Source organism: Barbus barbus, assembly GCF_936440315.1.
Source record: "Barbus barbus genome assembly, chromosome: 15".
In the NCBI taxonomy this organism is placed as follows: domain Eukaryota; kingdom Metazoa; phylum Chordata; class Actinopteri; order Cypriniformes; family Cyprinidae; genus Barbus; species Barbus barbus.
In genome coordinates, this window is record NC_136743.1 from 13940042 (window position 1) to 13961716 (window position 21675).

A 21675-nucleotide genomic window follows, 5' to 3' on the forward strand; every position below is an offset into this window, starting at 1 on the left:
ACTCCCGAATGTAATGCTCAGTTAACTGAAATAAACCAGGCTTGATGAAGTATGCAGCCTACAAATACGACCTCCGGAGGATGCAGCCTTCCGTTTGAGAAACGGCCTTTGTGAAGGTTGGGGAAAATACAGCTGATAAATAAAGTCACATGACTTAATCACATGATAGACCCTATCTGACACAGCAGTCACGAGATGATGTGAACACTTTTTTGTTGTTGTTGTTGCTTTTTTTGTCTTATTGCATGTTTTGTTAAAATATTAAATTGTGACTTTTATGATAAGGCAGACCAGTTGTCAAGAGCTATATAAGAGTTTAAGAGGAAAAACTGCAATGACAAATGTGTGTTTTCTCTAGCAGTGGTTTTGCATGTTGATTTAAAAAGAGGATAATTCATAAATTCCGAAACCATCATATTTTGACATTGTTTTTGGGTAAACAAGTAAATAATAATCAATAAATAAACAAGTAAACACAATAAAATTACACTGACCTACCTGACAAGGGGGATTTTCCATAAATGTTAGTCATTCATTATAAAATTAAAAATTTAAATATATAGTCTACATATTTTATATATGATGTAAATTATTTTAAAAATGTTTTATAATTTATTTAAAAAAAATATACAGTTTTAAAGTCTATTATGGTCTATTTGGCTTATTTGACCAAAAATACAACTTAAAACAGTAATATTGTGAAATATTAATTTAAAACATTTTCTTATTTTAATATATAGTATAGTAAGATATAATTATAGTATATTTTAAATATATTCTATATTTATAATACATTTATAATATTATTCCATTTAATATATAGTATTTTTTAAATGTAATTTATTCCTGTAATAATAATAAAATAATAATAATATAATTAAAAAAATAAATGTAATATATAATAATAAATGTTTGAGCACCAAATCAGCATATTAGAATGATTTCTAAAGTGATCCTTTGCATCAAAAGAATAAATTACATTTATATAAAAAAAAAATCAAATAGAAAGCAGTTATTTGGGGAAGTCGTGGCCTAATGGTTAGAGAGTCGGACTCGTAATCGAAAGGTTACGGGTTCGAGTCCCCGGCCGGCAGGAATTGTAGGTGGGGGGAGTGAATGTACAGCGCTCTCTCCACCCTCAATACCACGACTGAGGTGCCCTTCAGCAAGGCACCGAACCCCCAATTGCTCCCCGGGCGCCGCAGCATGGCTGCCCACTGCTCCGGGTGTGTGTGTGTGTGTACTTGGATGGGTTAAACGCAGAGCACCAATTTCGAGTATGGGTCACCATACTTGACAATACGTCACGACTTTACTTTATTTCAAATTGTAAAAAATATTTCATATTGCTGTTTTTACTGTATTTTGTGATCAAATAAATGCGGCCTTGGTGAGCATAAGGAACTTTTTTTTTTTTTTTAAACATTTAAAAATCATAATGAATCAAAATATATATACAGTATTTTTGACAAGCACTGTATATAGTTGCAAAAGACAATCAACAGACAAATACATACTGGCAAATCATTATAATTAAAGTAGCTACAATTGATGCTGCATTATTGTGTTACATGTGGGACATTCCACAATGAAACATTTATCAAAAGGATTTCAACAAAACATTGAAAAATACCAACTATATTTTATTTCAGATAAAAACATGGTCTTTGATGATAACTACATACATGTACATGTATTCAAATACACAACTATTTTATACATAGCTACTGCATAATCAAATATTTGAAAAATTCAAAGCTTTAAAGATTTTATTCATAAAATCAAATTAATGATGTCCAGGATGTAAGATGTAAAACTCTGGTGTGAACAAATTTTGGATTATAGTCATTAAAACATATCAACATATTAATTGTAGCTTTACGGTTGTCTGTTAAAAGCTTTATTTTAATTAAAGCAGCTACAAAGCTTCATTGTATTGCACTGGAATAATGTGGCATCAGCTTTGTTAATGACACAGGTAAAACAGGTATTTACAATCACATGATTACAATACATTACAGCGTTTTCACTTATCTAAACCTTAACGTGACTGGTGATCAGTGTATTGTATAGTGTGCAGTCTTGAATTGTTCGTGATTGTCGATGACATTTACTTTTGTGTCCGTCACACATGTGGCTCTCAGGGCAAAGCGATCGTTCGTGCTTTATGAAAGGATACTGTGACAGAAGTCTTCTGAACTGTCTCTGTGATTGTCTCATCCAATATTCTCAACAGGTGCTATAAAACTGGAACTTTGACTGTGAATAATGGAGAAAAGACCGCGATGAATTAAATGCACTCAAGCACAGCAAGCAGATAACTCTTTTCAACCAAAAGAAGCTAAAAATGTGTGCAAGAAACTGTAAAGAATTGTAACTTACATTCATTCGTTCGTTCACAAATGAAACCAATGCGTTCTGTGCAGAAAAAGTCGTTCCAACTGGCCTCGTGTATTAACCCGGCACAGTCCTCCCCAGCCTCGTGTCCATGGCTCCAGTTATCAGGCTGTCCAGGCTTCCATTTCCTTTCAATTAAAATCAGACAAGACTAATGGGGAATGTTTCCTCACACTGCCATCTCCTCATTAATTTACTGAGGACCCTCAAGATAATGGAAAAAAATGTTATACACTGGATACACATGTATTATATACACACTGGAGTAACAATAATTTTATTTCAGTTATTCACTCACGTATAGTTGGGCAGGCTCCCGTCCACCCATCTCCAGATGCCTTCATCAACGCTGTCAGTGAGGCCCAGCCAGAAGTAACCCTTTCCAGAAATCTGCCTCTTTATCCATAGCTGTGACAGATAAAATAACCATTGAGTAACATTTATAGGGCAATGCTAGGTTTAAAACTCAAGAGTTCTAACACTGCAAGCTGTCCACAAGGCTATTGGCGACGACTGTTTTATTAGAGTTAATTCTGTTTATTTAAGATGCATTATATATTTTAGAATAGTATCCAGGATTTACCTGCACGTCTTCATCATTGATAATCAGCATAGTTGAACTCTTGTTGCTGCAACTTTCCATCGTTTCATTAAAGTTCAGACTCTCTGATGAGAAGTAGTAACATTTGTCTTTGAAGCTCTTCCACTGAGGTGGGCACCCTAAGATAAAAAAAGAGAAAACATTAAAATGGAAAAAAACATAAAAATATTATTAGATCTTCACTTGTGCTTAAAAGTAGCACTTATGAGAAAGACTGGTTTTAATTCAAGTTTTCAAGCTGTAAGGAAATTGAAATTATGTTGCAAACGATGTGCTATTATCTCTATGTGCAATGCATCTTTTTTAGTTTTGTGCTGAAATCATGTTTTTGTACTGTCAAAAAAAGTAACACTTAAATCAGTTACATATTTGTGGTTTGTGGAATTTTGACAACTTTTAACTTTTCATTTGAATTAACAAAATGCATGTCAACATATGAACTGATCTGAATTGAACATATCAAGAACTGATATGCATATCCTGATATCTTCATTTGATATAAAAAACTACGGCTGAATGATTAATTGCATTTGCGATAATATTGCGATATGAAAACCTTTATTTTTCAACTGCAGAGGCTGCGATTACACTGTCACGTGACGCCGGTTTCACACTGCAAGCGAGAGAGGTGTGCTCGATTTGAAGATCGATCGGTGTATGCAGGGGCGTGTCCAGGATTTTATACTTGGGGTGGCAAAGGGGGGGCAAGTCAAGAGCAGAATGAGGGGTGACAACTAGGCTTGTCAACAGGGGCGCAAATTTGCAAGATCAGTGTTGTTATCCCCCCTCGTGCAATTGTGACCCGTGCTGGCAAAATGAGTGTGAATGCGCATGGCCTGATTTTGATCTACAGACAAAAGAAGTGAAAAAAAATGTCAGTTTTGGTCGAATTTGAGGTTTTCACAAAAATGAGTTCATTAAGCCGCCTTCTAGCGATCCCAATGCTCCAAATAGTAATTACGCATCTAAAATGATCTTTATTTGTATGTTTTCTGAGAGGTGTACCTTTTCTCTGCTCACTTCTGGACGACTGCTGCTGCTTCTCAACACAAGTTGTAGGTTTATTGTTGCAAAGCGCAGCATTCCAGCTTTGTGAATAATCGAATTCTCGATTACATGAGTCCAAACCAGTGAAATATGATTTTCAAACCCATGCTGATGAAAACAAAACGATCGCGCTATTTGCAAAGCGCGTGCATAAATGCACCTTTCCGCAAGCGCGCGATCTCCCTACATTATTGCAAACTATGTTTTGACGAGATTCACACAAACAAAATCTGTTTTGTCTGACATGAACGTTTAGTTAATGGTTGGGGAAAAATCTGATGTGTAACATTATATTATATCCATGCATTCCAGTAGGTCTCAATGTTAATCAAACATTAAAAGAAAAGAGGAATCACTCGCTGCTCTTGATTAAACTACTGTTTATTTGCATCTTTGTTCTTGTTTTTAGTAACAAAGATAAAATAAAAAAATAGCTATATTGTGATTAATAATACAGTAATTATTAAGAAAAGAATAGGAGGAAAATATCAAGTAATAAATGAACATTACTTGATATTACCACTACGACCAGTAGATGACTGCAGAGGATCACTCATTGGTACATTTGCCTTTTCTAATACAGTTATTTTGCTTTAGGATTTATATTTAGACATTAAAAAAAATATCATTAAAAAATACTTTTTGTCAAAGTTTAGCACTGTTTTGTACTAAAGGATAAATAGTATAAAGAGTTTTCAAAAACTTGTGATCACCAGAAATGACCTATTTTGAATTCCAAATTTTATACGAAATGGGACTAGTTGAGCTTTACTCATTTTAATGCATTGCCCCCCCCCCCTTGTCTTTTTCTGTTCAGCACCCCAGAGCATTTCCCTCCTCTATTCATTTTATTTAGGATAATTCAGTGTCTGTAATGTCAAATGAGTGATTGATGCTCACTTGATAATAAAATTTATTGTTAGAAAAAAGAAAATAAAAACTTCTTTCATCTTTGTTTATTTGTAACAAGTAATGTTTTGGTTATTTATAACGTTTTATTAGAGAAGATTTTGACAGCATGATTTCGGCAAAAATGTAGCTAATCAGAATCATGGGTTCGAATCGATCTCATAGCCCATGAATGCAACAAAAATGTAGCTCTTTATGTTAATTGCATTGCGGTTTGCTTTGGATAAAGTAAATGTAACTTAAACGCAAGAGCCCTTGAGCAGATCTGATAAGACAAAAAGGGCTATTTGTGTTAGGCTATTTCTTTTCTTTTAGGCTAGGTGCATTAAATGATTTACCAAGCTGTTATCAGCATTAAGACGTTAAATCTGTCATTGTAGCGTTTTGAAGCTCCAATTTTCTTTGGAAGTCTTAAAATAACAGTACATTTTAATCAGTTATTTTATCAATTATTTAGTCAGATACAGATAGAGAAGCACAATAAGATTACATTTATTTGAATGCATTTGTGAGAGCGCGATTGCATGTGAATTAGTCCCGCACGTCTGTGCAACGTCTTTCTACTAGTGAAGCTGTGTTTTAATTATTTGTCCATTAACTGTCCATCGCCGTTTTCATAACCTTCACCTTCTGTCTGATTTGAGTGATAGGCTACATCAGTGTCAAGCTAGATAATTGCGTCAATTCTTGATCAAATGCAGTTATATTATGAGCTGTTGGCATTAATTGTGCTCGTGATGAAGCGGTAGCGGAGCGCTCTCGGAGCGAACGAAAACTACAACTCCCGACTTTCAAAAATTCCTTGCTTCAGTCAAAATCACGCAGCTCCATGATTTTCACTCCGCTCTCACTTCAATCGATCCCATAACTCTGGTTTGGGGTGGCAACGGGGTAGCTCATTTTTAGGGTGGTAGTTTCCACCCCGTGCCACCCTTGTGGACACACCCCTGGGTGTATGACATCAAAATACGGCGAGAGAAAGCATAAGGAGATGTCCGCTCTCTCGCGGTACTTTGACGACACACACACCGATCGGTCTAGCAGCGCTGCTACACATCTAAGCAGTCTTCAGAGGAAGCATCAAGTTGGCATGCTACAGTGTTGCCAAGTCTGTGGTTTGCCTCCAAAAACGTGATATTTAGCCCCTGAAATGCAAATCTTACATGGGGAACCCCTCCAAAAAATGTGTATTTTACCCCCCGAAATATTTTTTTTTACCAGTGGACCCCCTCGAAACGTGATTGGGCTAGTTTTGAGTAGTAGCCTAACTGGGCAGGTTTTGTTGTGAAAACCTGGCAACCGTGGCACGCTGCAGGCGGAAATGTTTGAAAGCGTATAAATGAGCGTAGCCTACTTCAAAACGGCGCATGGAAATTACACGAGCAGTAACAGTGTTACGGTGCATTTTATAGGCCCTGGCCCTATATTTTTGGCATAAAGAACAATATCGACACAGAGAACGACTCAGACTCTCTCCGATACAGCCAAACAACACAGGAGTTATGCAAATCATATCTAGCACACCCATCTCATTTAACGTACTTTAATAAAAAAATATATGATAGGTTGCATACTAATGATCTGTTTGATAAAAGGGAGTTACTTTACAAAGGTATATAACGTGCATGTTTTTAAAATACTTTGTGACTAGTGTGAAAGAGGGTGTACGCAGAAGGACGTTAAATGCCTGGCGGAGTACGTGACTGTAAAAAGTTTAAGACCCACTGGTGTATGTGAACAGTGAGTATAAGAAAAACTAGTACCTGGTGTACTTGTAGGGGGTGGCGCTACCTGGCGGTTGACAAAGCCTTGTGGATCTACCGGGGGCACAACTACTGGTGCAGGAAGTCCTGGCAATCCAGGAGGTCCAGGTGGGCCAATGGGGCCAACGGGCCCACGGGATCCTTCCAGTCCTGCAGGCCCAGCTGGTCCAGCTGGCCCTCTGAGTCCTTGTGGCCCTTGTGGCCCTTGAGGACCTGGCTGACCATCTCTTCCAGGCAGCCCAGGTATACCAGGGTCACCTTTCTCTCCTGAAGGCCCCGCCCTGCCCCCAGATCCTCGTGAACCCTTTTGCCCAGGGCTTCCTCTTGATCCGGGTGGCCCTTTCATTCCTGGTACACCAGGAGGCCCTGCTGGACCCCTTTCTCCTTTAGGCCCAGCAACACCAGGTGCTCCCTTTTCACCATTTTCACCTTTCTGGCCAGCTTTGCCAGGTGGCCCCTGGGACCCTTTGTCTCCCCGAGGACCTCTTGGACCAGGAGGACCTGAAATCATGAAACAAAGAAACTAACATCCACTCTTCTAAAACCACAAATGAGTTATTAGGGTATATTCAGAAATGTTGATATGTGCAAAGTGTTTAAGTTTGAACATTTTAAAGAGATCGCTCATCGATTCAGCCTGACGGCACCCCACGTGATCACACAGCCATGTTTTGGTTGCAAATTATAGCTCAAAATATAATTTTTAAATAAATAAAATAAATACATAAATCTTTTGGAATACTTTATCTTGGCAATATACACTCACTGGTCTCTTTATTAGGTACACCTTGCTAGTACCGAGTTGGACCCCCTTTTGCCTTCAGAACTGCCTTAATTTTTCGTGGCATAGATTCAACTAGGTGTTGGAAACATTCCTCAGAGATTTTGGTCCATATTAACATGATAGCATCACGCAGTTGCTGCAGATTTGTCGGCGTTCTACCACATCCCAAAGGTGCTCTACTGGATTGAGATCTGGTGACTGTGGAGGCCATTTGAGTAAAGTGAACTCATTGTCATGTTCAACAAAGCAGTCTGAGATTATTTGACCTTTGTGACACGGTGCATAGAAGTAGCCATCAGAAGATGGGTAAACTGTAGTCATAAAAGGATGGACATGGTCAGCAACAATACTCAGGTTGTCATGCTTTCATGTTCTTTACAGCTAATTCTGACTCTACCATCTGAATGTCGCAGCAGAAATCGAGACTCATCAGACCAGGCAACGTTTTTCCAGTCTTCTATTGTCCAATTTTGGTGATCCTGTGCGAACTGTAGCCTCCGTTTCCTGTTCTTAGTCGACCGGAGCGGCACCCGGTGTGGTCTTCTGCTGCTGTAGCCCATCTGCTTCAGGGTTTGACGTCTTGTGCGTCCAGAGATCGTATTCTGCATACCTTGGTTATAACGAGTGGTTATTTGAGTTACTGTTGCTTTTCTATCATCTCTAACCAGTCTGCCCATTCTCCTCTGACATCAACAAGACATGTTCGTCCACACAACTGCCGCTCACTAGATATTTTCTCTTTTTCGGACCATTCTCTGTAAACCCTAGAGATGGTTGTGCGTGAAAATCCCAGTAGATCAGCAGTTTTTGAAATACTCAGACCAGCCCGTCTGGCACCAACAATCATTCCACGTTCAAAGTCACTTAAATCCCATTTCTTCCCCATTCTGATGCTCGGTTTGAACTTCAGCAAGTCGTCTTCACCACATCTAGATGTCTAAATGCATTGAGTTGCTGCCATGTGATTGGCTGATTTGTGTTACCAAGCAATTGAACAGGTGTACCTAATAAAGTGGCCGGTGAGTGTATATAGTATATAGACACCATAACTGTGCATTAGTCTACACATCAAATCTGTAGTTCCACATAATTTTTACAAGAAATTCTGTATAGTTTTATACATTTTTACTGATTTTAGTAATTAATAGAAACAAATTATCATAAACAATTTTTTTATCGTTTCGTTTCCAAAAAGTGGGCAGTCACTATTGCATTCTATCATGTATTCTATGCTGTAATATATTGTGCATTTATTGAACTGAATAATAATAATACAATGATAATAATAATTGTATTATTATTATTATTCAATTATTAAATGTTAGCTGAAATATAAATATTAGATGAAAACGCAAACTAAACAAAACATTTAAATGTTGCCTTGGTAACTAATTGAAAAAGTTTAAGCTGAAACACTAAAATTACTAACTGGAAATAAATAAAAAATAAAATCTAAATAGGAAAATATATATTTTTTAAAATGTCAAAAGCACAGAAGGAAAGGAATAAAAACTGAACTAAAAATGAAAATAAAGAAATAAAAGTAACTATATGGTATATAAATGGCATATAGATCATTCTAAAATAACACTACATATTATAAATATGATTTAAAAGATAAAATAGGAATGATTAAATTATGTATAACAAAATCTTTTTAAACAAGTGTTTATATTTTAATAAATAGAGGCCTAGCCTCAGATCTTACCCTGAAGGATAGTGAAATTCGTGATGAGCTGCGAGTGTTTGCTGTCGACCAGTTTCATTTCTTCCATGACTATGGAGAGGCTGCTGACCTCTTTGTCGAGCCTGGCGGCGAGTTCTTCCTGCTGGGTTTTGAGCTCTGTGTTGTCGGCTCTGGTTTCTGCCACACTGCTGTTCAGCCCCAGCAGCAGGTCCGAATGCTGGGCCACTGTCTCGGAGCAGGTGCGAAGACCATTCAGATCCACGCTGATCACGCCGAGCAGCTGAGTGGTGAAGCTTACATTCCCTGTTATGCGGTCCATTTCTGCCTCGTTGCGGTCAAGATGTGCCTCTAGTGCATCGAACTTCATGGAGGTGGCATTGTCGTGGTCTCGCTGCTGGTCCATGAACTCACGGATGCTCTGTTCATGGCTGTCGGCAATGCCCGAGGCGTTCTGCACCTGCTCTGAGAGCGAGTTCAGCTGAGAGGTCACGTCCTCCAGAGTGTCACTGTTAGAGCGGGTCAGCACAGAATTGTTAGCAGCTATGGCCTGAAGGTTCTGGACCTTCTCCCTCAGCCAGTCGGCATCCGCTTTGGTCTGCCTAGCCACCTGTTGAAGGCTCTGATAGTCATTCTTAAGCTTCTGGACAGCCTGGCTAGTGTCCTCCACCGACCTCTGGAGGGAGCTGATGAGGTTCCTCTGCTGGGTCTGGGTGAAGTTCAGAGTGCTGATGCTGTGGGTGTTTTGGCCCTGTTCGCTCGTCTGCACCTGAAGGTCCAACTGGAGCCGAGCCGTGTCTGTCTTTAGTCCGTCAATCAAGCCGCCGTATGAGATTAAGGTGCGGTTTACTTTGCTAATGACATTGGCATTGCTCTCCAACAGATCTCGCAGTGAGTGATGTCCGCTCTGCATGTCCTCGCCGGCTAGCCGTAGCTCATCGAGAACAGCTTTGTTGTTAGAAGCCTTCACAGCAACATCACTGAGCTGCTTCTGCAATGTCTGAATTTCCATCTTGAAAGACAGGAGTTTACTGGTGGCGTTTTCTGACTTCTCTCCCGTTTGATCATCTGCACATCAAATTTAGAAGTTTATTAAGCCAAAAAAAAAAAGAATTTAGAGTCAGTGATGTAGAAGATTAATATAAAAAATATTTGATGATTAATTTAATTTAATGGCTCATATTTGATTACTTGAAATCATTAAGTAAAAAGTTGTCCTAACACATTATCCTTAATTGTCCTATATATATATGAAGTTTATTTGCAAAAACTGTTAAACGCCACTTTAAAAAAAAAAAATTGCCGTGCATTATTCTCCAAATGTAGCGCAATCTGAACCCTAAACACGTTTTGTCAAAAAAGCCGGTTTTGTCCACTTTCAAGGCATCGCGAGTTCATGTTTTACTAAAGAACTTCTATTTACAAGAGCGTTGTTTCGGTTCGTGCAGGTCTCCCCTTCTGAGGCCAGAGCCCCATCTACAAGACGCCTCTACTCCCTTAAGTGGTCTGTTTTCTCCACTTGGTGCCTAGACCGTGGTGAAAATCCATCTACCTTATCGGTGGTTCTGTCCTTCCTGCAGGAGCTGCTGGATAAGGGACGTTCCCCGACCACACTCAAGGTGTTCGTAGCAGCTATAGCGGCCTCCCAAGCATGTGTAGACATGTGGGGGCGTGTTTGAATTAGCTGTTTTAGGGGGGGCATGGCAGAGTCTTAACGTTTATAAAGAATATCTCTTTGGTTTTGAGACTTTAGTCTTTGCAACTTCAGGGATCTTATCTATGCACAAACAGCTTGTAACACTCCAAAGAGAAAGGAAAACTTGAAATCACATCATATGACCCTTTTAAAATCGGAGTTATCTGTTTTTGCAAATTAACTCTTCATATATATATATATATATATATATATATATATATATATATATATATATATATAAAAAATCATTAAGTTTTTTGGAAAGTCACACCTGGTACTTTACTACCTTTACTAAAAAGTGTCATAAAAAGTCCAACAATATGACTTTTCCAGGTAAAATTTTTTTTCAAATATAAACAGCAAAACAGTTTTGTTAAAAATGAATGAATGAATAAGTAAATATATAAACTAATATACTTAAGGTTTTATTTTCAACAATTTAATTCTGTTATTGAAGCTAATAAACTTAGTTAAAGGTAATTAACTTTTTTCTTCATTATGATATTAAGGGAGTTATCATTATCCCATAGATCATTATCATCCTTTAGAAAAAATATCTAAATTAACTGTAATTCAGAAATTAAAAACATGCTCATCAGCTGTGTGAATAGTATTTTAAATTATTTTTTTAAATAATTTTTTATATGAATACATACATACACACAGTGCTGCTTGAAAGTTTGTGAACCCTTTAGAATTTTCTATATTTCTGCATAAATATGACCCAAAACATCATCAGATTTTCATATAAGTTCTGAAGACAAAGAGAACCGAATCAAACAAGTGAGAGAAATATAGGTTCTTTGTTATTTATTTATTGAGAACAATGATCCAGTGTTAAATATCTGTGCATTGCAAAAGTATGTGAATCGTTGCTTTCAGTATCTGGTGTGACCCCCTTTTGCTGCAGTAACTGAAGGTAAAGTTTCTTGTAAATGCTGATCAGTCCTGCACAATAACATGCAGGAGTTTTAGCCCATTCCTTAGTGCTTAACCATTTAAACTCTGTGATGTTGGTGGGTTTCTTCCTATGAACTACTTGCTTACTTGCTACTTGCTGGTCCTTCCACAACATTTTAATTGGATTAAGGTCTGGACTTTGACTCAGCCATTCCAAAACATTAACTTTGTTCTTCTTTAACCATTCTTTGGTAGAATGACTCGTGTGCTTGGGGTTGTTGTCTACTGCATGACCCATGCTCTCTTGAGACTGTTCTTAAACAGATGTCCTGACGTTTTCCTTTAGAATTTGCTGGTTTAATTCAGAATTCATTGTTCCATCAATGATGGTAGGCTGTCCTGGCCAAGATGAGCAAAACAGGCCCAAGCCATGATACTACCACCACCATGTTTCACAGATGGGATAAGATTCTTAAGCTGGAATGCTGTGTTCTTTTCTCCGAACATAATAGTTTCTCATTTAAACCAATAAGTTCTATTTTGGTTTCATCCATCCATTAAACCTTTCTCCAATAGTCCTCTGGCTTGTCCACATGATCTTTAGCAAGACATTTTCTTTTTGGAGAACAGTGGCTTTCTTCTTGCAGCTCTGCCATGCACACCATGGTTGCTCCATGTTCTCCTGATGATGGGCTCATGAACAGTAACATTAGCCAATGTGAGAAAGGCCTTTTGTTTGGTTAAAAGTTACCCTGGGAACATTTGCAACCCCGCAGACTATTACACGTTCTGCTTAGGAGTGAAAACCTGCTGTGGAGTCCAAACTCTTTAGAGATGGTTTTGTAACCTTTTCCAGCCTGATGAGCAACATCAACTCTTTTTCAGAGGTCCTCAGTAATCTCCTTTGATCGTGACATGATTCACTTCCACACATGATCAGACTTTGAAAGATCCCTGTTCTTTGAATAAAACAGGTAATGTACTGACATTTGATAGTCATTGCACTGACCGAAGACACCTCTGCACAGATGGACTCTAATTTCACCTTTAAATTAACTGCTAATCCAAGAGATTCACATACTTTTGCCACTCACAGATATGCAATATGATAATTTTCCTGAATAAATAAATGACAAAGACAGTATTTTTGTCTCCTTTGTCTGATTGGGTTCTCTTTGTCTACTTTCAGGACTTGAAAAAATTGCGAGAATCTGATGATGTTTTGGGTCATATTTATGCAGAAATATAGAAAATTCTAAAGGGTTCACAAACTTTCCAGCCGCACTGTATATAGTGTTATAATGCATTGAGCCAGTTATGTGATTTCTATATTGCAACATCTCAGGTCTGGACTTACCAAGTTTCTTGAGGTCTGTCTCTACAGCCATGATCTTCCCTCCATAATTCTCCATACCCTCTGTTACATTATCCATTCTTTGGACCACTGTGGGCACACATTGTAAATGCCAGTCAGACGTTGTCTGCACTATGGACAACAAGTATTCTATAAATCCTTAAGTACTTCTAATTTTAGAAAGTCATTAGGCTGTTTGAGATGCATTTATGAGACAGCATTCCTTCAAAATGCTGACCATTTTGACCTGTGTGGACATGATTTAACATTTTTCACTTGTCCAGTGCACATGCATAAAAATACAAAATACATTCCACACACACAGTCATGCGGGAAATGCATGACACTTCATTTCCTCAGGAATTTGGAATTGATCTTGAGAAGTCGCTATCAGAGCATCTCCTTTCTGGTGATTCCCAGCAGGCACCACTATAGCCATTTAAAGACAGATTTTGGTCTCATCCCTGATTTGTACAGTAATGAAACCTTAGTTTAAGATGCCTAAGGGCTGAAATGTTTATATAACCTGCCATAACCATGACCTGACCATTTATGTTCTTATACAATGTTGTGTTACATTAAACTAGGAGTATGTGTTCATGTGCACCACTAGAGGGCGCTTCCACTATGCATTCTGCATGATTCTTTTTCTTTGGAACAGTCATGAGGTGATCTTACAGGCTATCCTGACAAAGGTCCAGAACGGTTTCGAATCCCCCCTCGTTCCCAGTGTTTATCCCATTGAATATCTCACTGGCGGTCAAACATGAATGAAAAAATAAAAGTCATCATCTTCGCTCTCCAGTGTATTGGCTCTCACTGTTTTTTAACTCATGTTTCATTCAGACATGCAGCACTCGGCTATCACTGCCAGCAAACTCAAACACATCAAACATCTTGGGTGTTAGCATTTCTAACTGCGCTTGTGTAACCAAACACAAAACAAATATATATGCTGTAGGGGAAAAACAAAACACGGAGGTCCATTTCAAAGGCTTGTTGGTCATTTTCACACTGGGAATCTGTCTGCGGGAGGTCAACGCTGCCAGTCTCCTGCCCTCCCTCTTTCTTTCCCACTTTCCTCTCTTTCTTATTTTCCTGTATAAGCCATGTTATTTTTGAATGGAGTTTAGTGGGATGCTTCTCTTAGCTGACAGAATGAGTGACTCAATCTAAATATGCACCACTGAGACACTCACTGGACTAAATCTGAATGTACAATTAAAAACTCTCGTCTATATGACGTTGTTGAGAAGTGATACAGAATAAAGTAACCAGATACTTTCTGGCACTGCCAACAAAGGAAACATAACGTGTTTTCAGAATGCCACAAAGTCCCTATCAATCAACCTGTGGGTTTTGGGACAGCAAATTGCCGCTAAGGCATAAAATCTCCTCTGGAGCAGGTTTGTAGTGAAACTTGCTGCTTTACATGGTCTTCTCATCTGGTTGGCATTAGGGCTTTAGAGAACCAGAGGAGACATATGGACTCAATAGAGACGTGATCTGGACAATCAGATCACATTCATTTAAAGGTAAATAAGCAAGGACACATTTTCAAGTACAGATTTGGAGTGCTTTGCAGAAGTTAATTTGTCTCTCTTCTATCGATCTATCTATCTATCTGATTTTTGTTAGTGCTTTGTTGGATAATCTTATATTGTTATCCCTTCTAAATATTTCATTGCAAACCTATTAGCACTGCTTGCTAATTGCAGTCTTCATTGTGAAAGCACAGTGGGCTGAAACGGCAAAAATGCAGAATTATTCACATCACTGCAAAAGGTCTTCAAAGTCAATGTCAGGAGGACTTCCTACCTTTGTATCCAAGCACAGCCACAGCTATGGTGAGCAGTGCACAAAGTACATAAAGAAGAGCAATCGCCACCCTCAGGGCCCAGTCATTTTTACATTTAGTGCATTCACTTCCTTCCTGGATACCTGCAAAAGAAAAGAACATTGCATCAAAATATTAAAATGTTTTTATGCAAGATGTAAATACATATTCCTCAATCTTAATTAACAAATCAAGTGCTGACAGGAAAGACCAGGAAAGTGGCTTTGTTTGCGTTAACAAATTAAGCCAGCATTTACTTAACCTAATGTTGTTGTAAACCTATATGGCTTTCTTCTGTGGGAAAGAAAAGTTGTTTTGACAAATGTTTCTTACTATATATTTATTATATTTTTAAGGCATTGTTTTTGGCTAAACAATGAAAATGTTTTTGGACCCCACTGACTTTCATTGTATGGTTACAATGAACAAAATATATCTTACAATCAAATCAAAATATCTTACAATTTAGTTCAAAAATATCTTCTTTTGTGTTCCACAAAAGTAAACAGTGACAGAATTTGTGTGTGAACTATCCTTTTAAATGATCTTTCTATGTATCATTATGCTTTCCATGCTGATAATGACCTATACTTTGAATGAATTCTCTAAACTAAATTCTCGCATGAACTAACATAACATAAAACATCTGAAACACTGGGACATTTATTTAAGACAAAATTGAATTCTAAGGAGCAAACAACTATTTCAGCGATTTCATGCAAAGCAGCTTTAGAGATCACAGCGTTTCACCACATGATGGTGGAAGCGAATAAATGCCCCTCTGTTTGTTTTCATGAGCCAAGCTGAAACTACACCATCAGGGCTTACTGTGGCAAGAGACCATGTGTGTCATGCCTGTCTCGAACGAGAATGAGTGATTTGTGTCAGTCTGGTTCAGATTACCATTGAGTGAATTGTTTTTCCTCCTTGATCTAGAGGGAATAAATGGTCAACCACACTGTAAAAAAAAAAGTTGAGCAAACTTAAAATTAAGGCAACCAGCTTCAGCAGATTTTTGACTTTTCTCAACTTGTTGTTTTAAGTTTATACAACAAAAAGTTGAGAATCTCCTACAAAAATAAGTTGAGAGTACTCAAAAATCTGCTGAAGCTGGTTGCCTTAACATTTTAAGTTGGCTCAACTTTTTTTTATTTTTTTTACAGTGCATAAATAGTGTCACACTAGGACAAACAGCAAGTTTGAACGGTACATGACTGCCATACACTGCATGTTTTTGCTACAGCTAAGAGTAAAGTGGACCCCTGTTGTGTTTAGATTGAGGCTTAGCAAATAAACATGTCCACTATCTCCAGAAAAACTCCAGACATTCCACAACGAGCCTCACATCCGTGTTTGACTCATCAGCGGTCAGAGTGGCAGCCATGGCATCCAGGTCAGGCTAAAATGAAAGCCCCATGAGAGAGCTGGGGGGTGGGCAGGTCGCTGGGGAGCTTGTCCTTAGACCTAAACATCTGTGTAAACATCAAAAAAGGGCCCTCAAAGCTATGGCCCCGGAAGTAGGGGGGATTTGCACTGAGGGTTTGGTGAGGTGGTCTGTGTGGGGGAGATCAGGAGAGGCCTCAGCCCCCACCATCCCACCCTCACTCAACTATAACCAAACCGCACCATGTAAACAAGCAACATCACCACCTCTGGCTATGGGTCACTGGGGTGTGCAGCAGAGAGAGAGAAAAGAAAACAATAAATGCATCACTTCTACATTACTGTTTATTGCTGTGTTTCTTTCACCTAATGAAAACTATTATCTAGAGATGGACAAATTGCTCCGGACTTACAACACTGAAGCTGTATTAACCACACAGATATTAACCTCTTCCAATAGCCTTTCACACGTGCTTTGAAAATCAGGGAAAAGCTGATTTCACTGAAGAAATACAGATGTGCTCTTTCAGATAGCTGGAATTCCAAGACGGGATGCTTAAATTTGTGATCTGAAGCAACAGATAGGGAAACACGCAGTGCTTTCTACTTATTAACTAGGGTTGGGAAAAAAAATCAGTTTTTAGTTGTTGTTTTTTTTTTTTTTTTAAACTGAATGTCTTTTGTTTTCGTTAATGGTTCCTGCAAAATATGTTCCCACTTGACTGATGGAGTTACTTGCAGTAGTTAATATAACATCTACACTGCGAAACAGAAAGCGCAAACAATGTATTCTGACTTCAGAATGATCAACAGAATACAGCCCAACCGATGTAGTTCCATTGCCAAACAAATGACTCAAATAAACTGGTTCTTTTAAGTGAATCAAAAGCATAAAAGCGCAACCAGTGTAATTGTATTCCGTGCACATTACTCTAATGAAGTGATTGTTTTAAGTGAATAAAAAAAGAACTACACAATCAGTGTAATCAAATTCTGGAATAAATGGCTCTAATGAATCGGTTCTTTTAAGTGAACCAAAAACAAACGGTGCAAACATATCCTGCGTTCCATTCGGAAGGGCTCATCCCTATGCCCTAATCCCTTCAAAGGGTTTACCCTCTGGAGTGAGAGCTTCGAAGGGTTGAAGGGTTTAGGGGACCAAACAACTGTTTCTTGAAGTGCCCTTCTGAGTCATTATACAGAGGCGCCGTCATCATGCAAAGAATCAGCGCAAAGGATCATGGGGGCCTGAAGTGTCCATCAGTTGTACTCTTTGAAATCCTTCATTCCAAAGGGCCCTTTGAAGTGGCTAATTTTGAGCACTTCAGTTTGGAACAACACCTTGGGAGGGCGATATATCCCATTTTTGATGGAATCTGAGAGCTCTCAGACCCTCCATAGACAGCAAGGATCCTTACACAATCTCAGATTCCATCAAAAATATCTTAATTTGTGTTCCGATGATGAATGGAGGTCTTACGTGTTTGGAACGACATGGTGAGTAATTAATGACATAATTTTTGGGTGAAGTAACCCTTTAAGTGAATCAAAAGCATATTGCGCAACCGGTGTCATTCCATTCCGAACAAATGACTAATGAATCAGTTCTTTTAAAGGGCACCTATTATACAATATCAACTTTGACATGGACTTTGGACATAAATGTATGTTGGCAGTGTGTGAACAAAATCTACCTAAATACATGTATCACTCCAGACTCCTTTGTGAATGTCATGTCGTTATAGTGCTCAGCGTTTTAACCGTATTCGTACATTAAGTATTTTGAACTGATCAGCACCACGCTTGTGAAATTAGTTTGCACCGTTCGTAGCATGAGATTCGTTCGGTAGCGCAATCTCGCGGCTCGGTCAATTGATCCGCGCCGATGACAGGTCAGCGCAGCACAAGCTCTGCAACATCGTGCTGTTTCGTCCCACTTTCAGTCCATTTGGCTTCCCATATGTACAGATAAACACCGTTGCTTCTACCGGCTGTTTATTGCTGTAGATATGCAATGCAGAGATTCGTATACACGGCGCCCTCTTCTAGAGACGGGGTGGGAATATGCAGCTCATTTGCATTTAAAGCGATACACTCCAAATCAGCTATTTTTAAGACAAACCCCAAAAATGACATTTTCCAGCTGTTATAATAAATGATCTGTTAGGTATTCTGGGCTGAAACTTCACAGACACATTCTTGAATTCCTGAATAAATGACTAATAAATCGGTTCTTTTAAGTGAATCAAAAGCAAACCACGCAACCAATGTAGTTCCATTCCCAAACAAATGACTCAAATATACTGGTGTATCAGAGTGAATCAAAAGCGTAGTGTGCAACCAGTGTCATTCTATTCCATACAAATTAATCTAACAAACTGGCTCTTTTAAGTGAATCAAAACCGTCGCAACCAGTGCAGTCTGATTCGGAAGTAACTAAAAATCTGCGTAAACTGTACATGTTTTGTATTTACTATTGAAGTTAAATCATCATATGGCAATATGAATGGCAACATTCTGCCACACATCCAAACACCCACATATTTAATGTTTGAAACTCAAACACACACGCAGAAATCCTAAAGGGAAAAGCAAACTGAGGCCCCGGAATGGATGACCATACCTTGCCCTTTACTACAGGGCTTTAAGGAGGGTCTGGAAAATGTCATTTTCAACAAGCCAGCAGTGACTGGTTCTGGTCCAGGAAATTCCCAATGAGAAAATAACTAATCAAACAGTCAAATGAATTTACAGTAACACACAACAACCCATATGTTTGTTAATGTACATTGGATGATTGTTGGTCTAGTCAACACTTCACAGTATGCATGCTACAGATCTCATGATGGATCATATTAAAAGCTGGAGGAGGACAGAATAGAGAAGTGCTGCTTTAACACTGTGTGAGATGAGGTTGTTAAGCTGTGGTAGGAGCTTGAAAGAGAGACAGAAACGCTGAGGCCCGCATCCATGCCTGTGCAACAGCTGTGTTTCATTTGGACTCAGGAAGTCACTCAAAGAAAATTCCTGTACTTCTATTTTTTCTCTGTACCTGCTATAAGACCCACTAACACTTGCCCAATGCAATACAACACTTGAGATGGAAATTTCCATGGCAACAAAAATATTTTTTTCCACACTACACACAGAAAGCGGTCCATGTTTGAGTTGATTTTTGGTTTGGTACATATAAGGGTGATTCTTCAATATGCTCTTTTGCAAAAATTATTATCTTAGTTTTAGGGTAAATTAGCTTTCAGATTTCCTATGGTCTCTTTAAGGACCACTACCCAGACTTGTCCTCCAAAAAACACACTTGAAAAATCCTAAAAGATCTTCCAAGGGAGTCTAATCTGGTCTCACAGAAACCATAGAGGCCTAAAGCTGCCATTACAAATTAGTTTGCACATTTACAGTGGGTAACTGATTCATAATTATGTTTAATTAAGCCCTTCATAATGTTCAAACGTTTAAGCTACAGTTCAAAAACTAATGAAGAGTTACTGATAAATTAGGCAAATCTGAGCAGTGAACCCTTCTGGGTCCAATCAGAGTTCAGATATTTGAGAAAAACAATTCTTTTGCCATTTGACAATAATTACAGCCTTATCTGCATGATCTGAATGCAACAAATGTGCAAAAGCTGTCATAATAAAGTACTTCTTTTCATAATTTCATTTGAGCATTACCTCAACTGATTTCATGCTGGCCATTGTTTAGTGACTATACAAATTTGGAAGACCAGAAGTATAAAACGATTAAACATGACGGACTGGCAGCCCTGAAAGCAAACGGTTTAACAAACATGATCAACTAGTAATAACAGACCCAGTCAGTCTCTTAAGATGAAGAGCAAACAAAATCTTGCAGTATGTCATTCCGCTTTATTTCAACACAAGAAACAATGCGTTTTGTCACGTTAAAAATATTCTGGATATCCATGTCTATGTGACCACTGCCAACATCTGGAATCATCACTCACAGTAAGACTCAAATAAAATGCTATTTGCATGCAATTCCTTTCAGCTGTGTAGCATCAGAAATAGTGATTCTGGTGCAGATCTCCGGATCCAGTCATCATGCCCACAGCGTCCCTCATTAAAAGCCCCCTCTCTGGAATGTTAACAAGCGCAACCTCTAAAAAAGGGGTATAACTACAGAGACAAATTACTACACCATTATGTTTGTAAACCTCTGAACTGTACTGCTCCACACTAGCATGCAACAGTAAAAAAATATCCCCTTTTTTTGACAGCAAACAGGGTTATAACACTTTAAATAGGCACAAGCATCTGGAGCTTATTACACAAAGGGAAAAAAAATCAAAGGATGCATGAGAAAATTTGATACATCATCCCTTCTTGCCAAGGACTGAAGAACAAACATCTAAAATGTCTGCTAAGTTAACAATTTGGATGCAAGGAATGCTTTTGCTCAAAGAACCCTCTATATTACTGACTTCCACTCATTTAGAAAGCACCACCATGGTATAGGAAGTGTTGTATATTTTAGCTTATGAATGGCTTCAACATGCCACCAATCCTGGTGGAAGAGGTCTGGACCAATTCAAACAACACAGCCCATTACGCTGGAGCATTTTGATTGAGCGAGATTGAATCTTCATGGAAAACTAGGCAAAATCATAAGATACACTGAGGAAAATCATGCCTTTTCATGACTAGCAATTGCTATGCACTCATGGTTGGGCTACAACATGAAGCCTTTGCTTGCATGTTTACTTGGCTCAAATTTAATCAGACACATGCAGTTTTGATACAAACAAATCAACAGCAAGCAATTTAGAGAAAGCCTTTAACGTTTCTGGATCCAACAAATTTTTTATGATATCAGCAACAAAACAAAGGCAGAAATAGAAATAAAATCCTCTCTGGAGTTCAGAGAGAGGCAATAAAGTCTTTCCTAAGACATTGGCACAGTCAGTGGGACACGTGTGGGCTGTTTTCAGCTCCACTTATTTCCTTATGTGATTAAGGCCATGTGCAGTTTTAGAAATCTAGAGAGACTCTGAAAGAACTAGATGACATGGAGCTAGTGATTGTGAAAACAACTCGAAGAACTGGATAAACCTACAATGGTCTTTCAAGATTCAACATATTTATTTCTTGCTGTTTAGAATGAAAACATTGAGAAAAAACAAGAAACATACTGTGGCCATGCATATATATGCTTATGTTCAGCCCTGCAAGTCATCTGTCTTGTATTATTGTAGAAATAAAGCGCAAACTAAAGAGGAAATCATAAAAAGGATGTATGGAAAATGCGTGGAGACAAAAACAGAGATAATTCACGGCCAGCCAGA

The 21675-nt window shown here is 38.4% G+C and overlaps 1 protein-coding gene across 2 annotated transcripts in view; it reads right to left on the reverse strand.

Annotated features, from left to right (window-relative positions):
• Window positions 1–1420: 1420 nt before the first annotated feature.
• Window positions 1421–21675, reverse strand: part of LOC306880813 (collectin-12-like) — a 40040-nt gene continuing 19785 nt past the window's right edge. The window contains exons 3-10 of one of the 2 annotated variants that reach the window (XM_079434584.1): window positions 14954–15076; window positions 13139–13225; window positions 9210–10253; window positions 6718–7218; window positions 2981–3117; window positions 2696–2805; window positions 2383–2525; window positions 1421–2259 (exon numbers count right to left, since the gene is read on the reverse strand). In XM_079434584.1, coding sequence (XP_079290710.1) covers window positions 2240–2259; window positions 2383–2525; window positions 2696–2805; window positions 2981–3117; window positions 6718–7218; window positions 9210–10253; window positions 13139–13225; window positions 14954–15076 — 2165 coding nt within the window. In that variant the 3' untranslated portion in view covers window positions 1421–2239. Of the gene's footprint in view, window positions 2260–2382; window positions 2594–2695; window positions 2806–2980; window positions 3118–6717; window positions 7219–9209; window positions 10254–13138; window positions 13226–14953; window positions 15077–21675 lie in introns of both variants that reach the window. The other variant, XR_013785106.1, reaches the window with a different exon arrangement.